Here is a 9,035-nt window from a genome sequence, read left to right on the forward strand (position 1 = left end):
ACAACATCCAATCAAATTTAAATTTCTTTCAGCCGCCGGAGAAGTTGGTCGAACGGGGAGCGCTCTTTCTCTCGCGAGATCGCTGAGAGCCGGCCTCTCAGAGAAAAACGCTGGAACAGATGGCCCAACTTCCCAAATAGTGGGTTAAAGGACGGGACCACAAACCAATGAAAGGGATGAGGGGGCGGGACCACCGCTCTCAGCGCGCAAGAGGTACCGTTACAGGGCAGACTCTTTGTCCAATCAACGCCTCCAGATCTCGGGTCAGGTGACCACAGAGTGCGAGGGGCGGAGCTACAACCTGGCGCGAGGAACCGTTAAGATGGACAAAGAATATAGCCAATGAGATACTCTGACTAGGGCGTTGGGAACCCAATAACAGTGGTTGGGCGGGCGCCTTCCCAGAGCGCGGGGAGATGTAAAGACTGACAAACAGCTTTCCCAATGAGACTGTAGAAGAGGCGAGCCAGCTGACCAATGAAGACTGCGGGGCGGGATCCTTTGCCGCGGCGGAGTCCAAGATGGCGGCGTGCGGTTCCGCTGTGTGAAACCAGCGCGGGGCGGCGGGTTAGTCAGCTCCGCGGAGACGACCTCCGACGACCCGCAGCGATGAAGGGAAAAGAGCGCTCCCCAGTCAAGCCCAAACGCTCCCGAGGCGGTGAGGACTCGACTTCCCGCGGGGAGCGCAGCAAGAAGTTAGGGGGCTCTGGCGGCAGCAATGGGAGCAGCAGCGGAAAGACCGACAGCGGCGGCGGGTCTCGGCGCAGCCTTCATCTGGATAAGTCCAGCAGCCGAGGTGGCAGCCGCGAGTATGACACTGGAGGGGGCAGCTCCAGTAGCCGCTTGCATAGTTACAGCTCCCCGAGCACCAAAAATTCTTCGGGCGGGGGCGAGTCGCGCAGCAGCTCCCGGGGTGGAGGCGGGGAGTCACGTTCCTCTGGGGCCGCCTCCTCAGCTCCTGACGGCGGGGAATACAAGACCCTGAAGATCAGCGAGCTGGGGTCCCAGCTGAGCGACGAGGCGGTCGAGGACGGACTGTTTCATGAGTTTAAACGCTTCGGTGATGTAAGTGTCAAAATCAGTCACCTCTCGGGTTCTGGCAGCGGGGATGAGCGCGTAGCCTTTGTGAACTTCCGGCGGTCAGAGGACGCGCGGGCGGCCAAGCATGCCAGAGGCCGCCTGGTGCTCTATGACCGGCCCCTGAAGATAGAAGCTGTGTATGTGAGCCGGCGCCGCAGCCGCTCCCCCTTGGACAAAGATTCTTACCCCCCGTCAGCCAGCTTGGCCGGGGCTTCTGTCGGGGGTCACCGGCACCCCCCGGGAGGAAGTGGTGGAGGCCAGCGGTCCCTTTCCCCGGGGGGCGCAGCCTTGGGATACAGAGACTACCGGTTGCAGCAATTGGCGCTGGGCCGCCTGCCCCCTCCGCCTCCGCCGCCGCTGCCCCGCGAACTGGAAAGAGAGCGCGACTATCCGTTTTATGAGCGAGTGCGCCCGGCTTACAGTCTTGAGCCCAGGGTGGGAGCCGGGGCAGGTTCTGCTGCTTTCAGAGAAGTGGACGAGATCTCACCCGAGGACGATCAGCGAGCTAACCGGACGCTTTTCTTGGGCAACTTAGACATCACTGTGACAGAGAGTGATCTCAGAAGGGCTTTTGATCGTTTTGGAGTTATCACAGAAGTAGACATCAAGAGGCCTTCCCGGGGCCAGACCAGTACCTATGGCTTTCTTAAATTTGAGAACCTAGACATGTCTCACCGGGCCAAATTAGCAATGTCTGGAAAAATTATAATTCGGAATCCTATCAAAATTGGGTATGGTAAAGCTACACCCACCACCCGCCTCTGGGTAGGAGGCCTGGGACCTTGGGTGCCTCTTGCTGCCCTGGCACGAGAGTTTGACCGATTTGGCACCATACGCACCATAGACTACCGCAAAGGTGATAGTTGGGCCTACATCCAGTATGAAAGCCTGGATGCAGCTCATGCTGCCTGGACCCACATGCGGGGCTTCCCGCTTGGTGGGCCCGATCGTCGCCTTAGAGTAGACTTTGCAGATACAGAACATCGTTACCAGCAGCAATATCTGCAGCCTCTGCCCTTAACTCATTATGAATTGGTGACAGATGCTTTTGGACATCGGGCACCTGACCCTCTGAGGGGTGCTCGGGATAGGACACCACCCTTACTTTATAGAGACCGTGATAGGGACCTTTATTCTGACTCTGATTGGGTACCACCCCCACCGCCAGTCCGGGAACGCAGCACTCGGACTGCAGCTACTGCTGTGCCTGCTTATGAGCCACTGGATAGTCTGGATCGTAGGCGGGATGGCTGGTCCTTGGACAGGGATAGAGGTGATCGAGATCTGCCTAGTAGCAGAGACCAGCCTCGAAAGCGAAGGCTCCCTGAGGACAGTGGGGGACGACATCTGGATAGGTCCCCAGAGAGTGAACGCCCACGAAAACGTCACTGTCCTCCTTCTCCTGACCGCAGTCCAGAACTGAGCAGCAGCCGGGATCGCTACAACAGTGACAATGACCGTTCTTCCCGTCTTCTCTTGGAAAGGCCCTCTCCCATCAGAGACAGACGAGGTAGTTTGGAGAAGAGCCAGGGTGATAAGCGAGATCGTAAAAACTCTGCATCGGCTGAACGGGATAGAAAGCACCGGACAGCAGCCCCCACTGAGGGAAAAAGCCCTCTGAAAAAAGAAGACCGGTCTGATGGGAGTGCACCCAGCACCAGCACTGCGTCGTCGAAGCTGAAGTCTCCTTCCCAGAAACAGGATAGTGGGACAGCGCCCGCCGCAGCAGCCTCTCCGAAACTCTGTCTGGCCTGGCAGGGCATGCTTCTATTGAAGAACAGCAATTTTCCTTCCAACATGCATCTGTTGCAGGGTGATCTCCAAGTGGCTAGCAGTCTTCTTGTGGAGGGCTCAACTGGAGGCAAAGTGGCCCAGCTCAAAATCACTCAGCGTCTTCGTTTGGACCAGCCCAAGTTGGATGAAGTAACTCGCCGCATCAAAGTGGCAGGGCCCAATGGTTATGCCATTCTTCTGGCTGTGCCTGGAAGTTCTGACAGCCGGTCCTCCTCTTCCTCAGCCACGTCAGACACTGCCACCTCTACTCAGAGGCCACTTAGGAACCTTGTGTCCTATTTAAAGCAAAAGCAGGCAGCTGGGGTGATCAGCCTCCCTGTGGGGGGCAACAAAGACAAGGAAAACACCGGGGTCCTTCATGCCTTCCCACCCTGTGAGTTCTCCCAGCAGTTCCTGGATTCCCCTGCCAAGGCACTGGCCAAATCTGAAGAAGATTACCTGGTCATGATCATTGTCCGTGGTGCGTCCTAAAGTCCATGTGTAACTTGTATTTACTACTTTGACATGGGTCCTGTTTTGTGATATGTAATGGGATACAGCATCAGATGATATTTTCTTTTTGATTACTTGTTTAGTTGTAGCTTTTTTTCTTTTTTATATTTTTATAAACCTCTTTAAAATAGAAGTCAAGACAATTTAGCTGTATTTTAAGTGAAAGGGATGCCCTGAAGGTAGCAGGCAGCTGGGTTTGCTTTAATTAGGAGTTCCCAATTTTATGAGTAACTTTTTCCTCTCACTTTTTTTTTTTAAACCTCGAGCTTAAAAAAGAATTCCTCAAAGTTACAAAACCAAAATTTGGAAAAGTCAGGCTTTTGGAGGAGAGAGCCCAATGACTATATAAAGATGGTAATATACAACTAAAAATGGCTTGATTGGTATGTAGGTAAATAGTCCCTGTGCCAGAAATGTTATTTGTGTGGCTGAAATTTGATCAGGAATCTCAAAAGTGTAAGCTGGTAAATGGTATAGCAATATAATTTTAATCAGGTATTTGAGTATTTCTCTTAAAATATATGGTTTATTCCCAGAGAATTTCCTTAACATACACATTTTATCCTTAGTTCTTGAGTTCTGTATCCCATAAATGCACTTTTGGTTTGTAGCTGTAACTTCAGTAAAAATTGAGGCATATGTTACAAACCATTTATGTCTTACGCTTACACTAGTATGCAAGAAGTGATAGGTGCTTTTAACATCAAAATTCTTTGGTCGATTACTGGTTTGTGGTGGTGTTTCCAATGACTTTCAGAGAGGTGTAGAAGGTACAGTTGTCATTTCATTGTGCATATTTCAAAACTTAAATGTTTTCCATCCAAGTTAAGTTTTGTTTTTGTATCCATTCACATTTCTGACTTCAGTAATAGAAAGAAGAGTTGTCTGCAGGCTCATAAAGTCATCTTTTATTTCACTGGGCATTAATCAGCCATATTGAGATTACAGAATTTTTTAAAGTCATGGTGAAATGCCTTTGACATGCTCTGTAAAACTTTGGCTTGTATTTTTTTTTTTCCCCAAGCTTATACAGTAGTGGTTACATTGTTGAAATTGTTTCGATTACCTTGAAATTTCGTGTTTAATATTTTTACCAACCTCAGAATTGAAATGTCAGTGTAGGAAAACCCTTTTTTATTATTTTATTTTCCCAGATACCAGAAATTAATACAGAAGAGCTTAACCTACCCTCACAGGTTTTTATTTTTTTTTCCCAGAGCTGAAGATTCTATCAACTCCAGGTTCTTAACAAGGGCTTTTGCTGGTTAATAGTAATGGATAATTTTCCTTTTTGTTGGGATTGTTTTTGTTTTTAATCTTATTTTTCACCCTCCTGCCCCCACTCCTAGTTTCTCAGGTCATTAGTATATTTCCCCCCTTGGTTTAAATACCGAGGACTTTAGCTAAAGCCCTTGATAATTATGATTAGAAACTTTAGAAACTTTAGGACCTTTTGGATCATGGTCATGTTTCTGTTCTGTGAAAGTGACTTGTTGAAAGCCTGGCAGAAGCCAACTGTTTTCTTTCTGTTATCAAAGCTGGTAGTTTTGAAATAGCACCAATAATAACCCAGGGAAATGTCATGTAATTTATTATTTTCCGTTTTGACAGGTGTCTAAATGCATGTGAGCATGAGAGCCTCATCACTGCTGTGTCATCTATTTTGATTTTCACTATGCTTTTACAAATTTTTTAAGTTTGGAGGTTTTTGTTTTTAAACTGGAAAAATTAGCCATTTTGAGAGAAGGAAGATGAACACAACGGTTCTTGGTGTGCCTGTAGGGGAAAATACCTGAGATCCTACAGTTAAGACTTTCAGTGCTTTTTGCTTTTAAAAAGCTGTGATTGGCATGTCACTCGAGAGTAGACACCTGCTGAGAAACTAATGCAGGTGTGCATACATGGGGTCAGAGTACAATTTGTGACGAGATACATTTTTCCAGTTTAAATAATCTCACTAACCATTAACTTTTGAATATCTATTGGTAAGATGGCTGGACAAATGATTTTGCTCTTTTAGAGTGAAGTCCATGACTCCTAATTTTTACTGTAATACAAAATATGTGTGGTTTTCTCTTTTTTGTTTTCTTTTTAAGTTGATTGATGTGACAGCTTACTGTGGTTTTTGCTCCATGTTTGTTTGAATCTTTATCTGACATCAAGTCTTTTGTTAGATCTTGGCAATTTGTGCTTCAATGTTTTTTGAAACAATGGCTTGGTACATTTCTAAATGTATGTATTATAAATAACTAATTATGTTTAGTTTGGTGCTTACCTACCAAGTGCCATCGTTAGATGAATCTCTTATTTGTGTTGCCTATTCATAATATGTGTGAGCTATCTACTCAAACCTTCAGAATGGAATGAAAGCAAAAGTCCAAAACTATCTGATTCTAATTCTCATTGGCCAGAATTTCATAATCCCTACATTGGATGTTCTATGTGACAACCGATTTTACTTTTTAAAAAAATACTCGCTTACTTGATTTTTCTGAAACTCAGTTCAAATGAATGGAAAGAAATCTTTTCAATATGTATACCATTTAATGACTTATTAAGTGTTACTGGTGAAAAACTTCAAACTAATTAAGACTTTAGAACTCAACTTCAGAGTTGATGGAAAATTAGGCAATTGTTCAGCCCCTACCCGAATTTTTTTTTTATATTTGTTGGTCGTAATTGGGATTCCTATGAAGAATTTTCCACACAAAATTAAATACCTGGTGTAAGATGTATACTGTAACTGAACTGAGAGTAGATAGAGTTTTCCCTGTAAGGATTACATCTTAAAATTGCTTTGGTGACATTTTGAAGGTAATACACTCTGGCCCTTATTGGCTCAATTAGATCATTTGAGGAATAGTACAAGTAAGGTGTGTTTTCATTGCTTCCAGAGTCAAACACTGTTTAGGTTTATTTAAAAACTTTTATGAGCAAGTTTTCACTGATGATGCTTTTTTAAAAAAAAAAAATTAAATTCACGTTATTTAGACATGACTTGCTCATTATGCAAGTACGGTTTGAACTATAGTTTTTGGGTCCATATAGGAACCATTCACCAAAAACTCTGGTAACAGAATTAGGAAATCCTCTTGAGAAGAGGGCCTTATTGCTGCCTATATGGAAAAAAATTTTCTGGAGAGAATTTCTGGATTTTTTTTTTTTTTTTCTTTCTCTGTCTCTGCCACAATGTTTGGCTTTGAGATAGGAGTTAAGTATACAAACAAGAACAAAAGTGTGGAGCTGACTCTGTTAACATTCTGGTTATAGTGATGTCCCTAAAGGGAGAAATTTATTTCAGTAACCACAGTGAACTGTTAAGCATAATGAAGAATTTTATATGTATGATTTAAACAGAATTGATAAGTAAAAGTCCAAAAGTGTTCTTTGGCTGTTTAGCAATTGTATGAGTGTTTCTTAAAAGAAAGTAACAGCTGCTGTCTTTGGTAACACAGATGAAGGTGGATTTTTAAATGGCTTTATATCTTGAGCCCTTTCTACAAATAACGGAGTATTGTGTTGCTCCATTTAAATTACAGAATGAAATAGAGGAGATAAAAGTTTGAACTCCACCTTTACAGTTTCAAATCAAGTTTTTAAGTTATAATTCAATATATTGATTATAAACTTGCTTTTTCTGAAATTTCTTGACATGGCTTACTCAGTTACATGAGTATAAAGGATAGTTTCAGTCCTTTAATCCTAAATTAATTGCAGTCTTTTAGGAAAAAGCCCACCCTATTATACTTGTTATTTGTCTGTTCATAAAAGGTTTGTGCCAGTGGGTATTATTGGTGCTTTATGAAGTCACGGTGGACTGTCCAGGAAGGTCTTGTTAACGTTTATGTTCATCTATAATGGCATAGGGGAAATATATATATTTTTAATATTGTAAACATTTGTACTGAATAACCTTTTTTTCCCCCCCTGCAAGCAAAACTGGTGAACAGCAGATGAAGATACGGAATTCAAAGCTCTAATGGACCTTTTTGAAGAGAAGTTGTGGCTTATGTGGAGTTTACATGGGCCTCTTGATGGAAGAAAAAGCTAATCTGTTTAGTATTTGTGCATTTTACTAAAATGGCAGCTTAAAGTTGTGTATCTGCTATTGTGATGCCAATGCCGGTGTTTTAAGTGGAAAAAAAATGACCTCTTTGCTTTGTGCTGTGTACACAAGATTTCTGGAAAAGTAAAGAAAAAACCCTTTTTATGGCTCACACAGCTTAAAAGTAGCTGTCACTCAAACGTGCGCTCACAGTTGAGCTGCTTTTGTTTTATTCTAAATAAATTGTTTCTTTTGAGGAAAATGTTTTTCTGCCTGGAAGTGAATTGACGGCAAACCTTTGACCCCTTTGTTTGCAGCTGAGGGGGTACTTGCTGCTGCTCAGATCTTTTAAGTCTTGAGCAAGAAGCAGGGAGACCATCATTTTGACTATTGCGGTGTGTCGATGCTGAAGGATCACTAGTGTTACTGTGACCCCCCTTTGTTTGCAGTGAAGGGGATCATTTGCTTCTCGGTCCTCAACTTGCTGAGGAAATGGTGCTGTTTGCTGGCACACAAGAAGCCGGGGCAAGCACCGTAAGCCTCACCACAGTGCACGAGTCTGGGGCTTTGCTGGTTTGAAGAGCCGGAGTTGCTGAAATTTAAGTTTTGATTTATTTTGTTCACCCATCACGTTTGGCCTTAGTTTCATTTTTAATTTGAAGAAAAGTTTGAAATTGCTTTGTCTTGCACTTAACATTTGCACCAAATTGCCAAAAGAAGGAGAAATGCTCCGCTTGCTTTTAAAATGTTAATGATGATGTTAATAAAACCTTTCCTGACACATTTGAGGAGCTCCTCCATCTCCAGGGGCTTCTTACCAGAGTTATGCAGTGATGGGTTTAGTTCTGAATGGATGAAGAGTTCCTGAGAGCTAGCGTTTGTAATTAGAACCGTTACTTGGTATCTGTGCCTTATTTGACCTGTGGTTCCACATGCCTTGGATGTGCATGCACCGTGACGGTTTCATAGGTACGAACGCACACTCAGGCCCAGTCACTTCGGTTGGTAGTACAGATTGTGAGGAAAAAATGGAGGCATCCTTAAGGAGGAAAAAAGTGTTTGCCTTTAGTTCCTGCATTATCCTGTACAGGGGCTCCTGAGCTTTGGAAGCTGTTCCCAGTACAGGAGAACAACTCCCTGTTTGCCGCAGGAGACTTCGGTGCACAGTGACAACGCTGGAGTTCAAGAGGAAGCCAGCAGTGCTGCACCATTGGCTTCAGACACCATTGTTGTTTGCCAGTTTTAAACTTAACTAGTTGCAGACGAAGACCACCTTGAAATGCAGGCTTGTTGGGCTTGTTTTGAATTTTAACCTCGGATGGAAGAGCCCTAGTGCTGTCTTGCACCATGCGGGATGATGATTACTTAGGCAACAGGTGATTATCAACCGAGGATGCCACGGTTATACTCTGCAAGGTGGTGTTCCAGTGGCAAACAGCTGTATAAACTCTTGTAACCAGGTAAGAGGGTTTTTAGAGGTCAAGAATGCTTTATAATTAATAGGGTGAGGGCTTTTAATGTTTCAGGTATGTTTCTCTGGATGGAATGCCTTAGGCACTCTGCTGCCGTTACTAGCTTCCTCCCATCACCAAGTGTTGTATTTACAAATTCCAAGCCAGAATTT

The 9,035-nt window shown here is 44.2% G+C and overlaps 1 protein-coding gene across 2 annotated transcripts; it reads left to right on the plus strand.

Annotated features, from left to right (window-relative positions):
• Nucleotides 1-477: 477 nt before the first annotated feature.
• Nucleotides 478-7,763, plus strand: RBM15 (RNA binding motif protein 15; the record flags this gene model as incomplete). Of its 2 annotated transcripts, none has more annotated exons than XM_084243265.1 (2): nt 478-3,334; nt 7,729-7,763. In XM_084243265.1, 2 exons carry the CDS (start codon nt 478-480, stop codon nt 7,761-7,763), a joined length of 2,892 nt encoding a protein of 963 aa, XP_084099391.1. The 2 variants fall into 2 exon arrangements, with proteins under 2 accessions (XP_084099391.1, XP_084099390.1); XM_084243264.1 differs by lacking the exon at nt 7,729-7,763 and adding an exon at nt 6,557-6,636.
• Nucleotides 7,764-9,035: the final 1,272 nt, after the last annotated feature.

Source organism: Talpa europaea, assembly GCF_964194135.1.
Source record: "Talpa europaea genome assembly, chromosome: 9".
Classification (NCBI taxonomy): domain Eukaryota; kingdom Metazoa; phylum Chordata; class Mammalia; order Eulipotyphla; family Talpidae; genus Talpa; species Talpa europaea.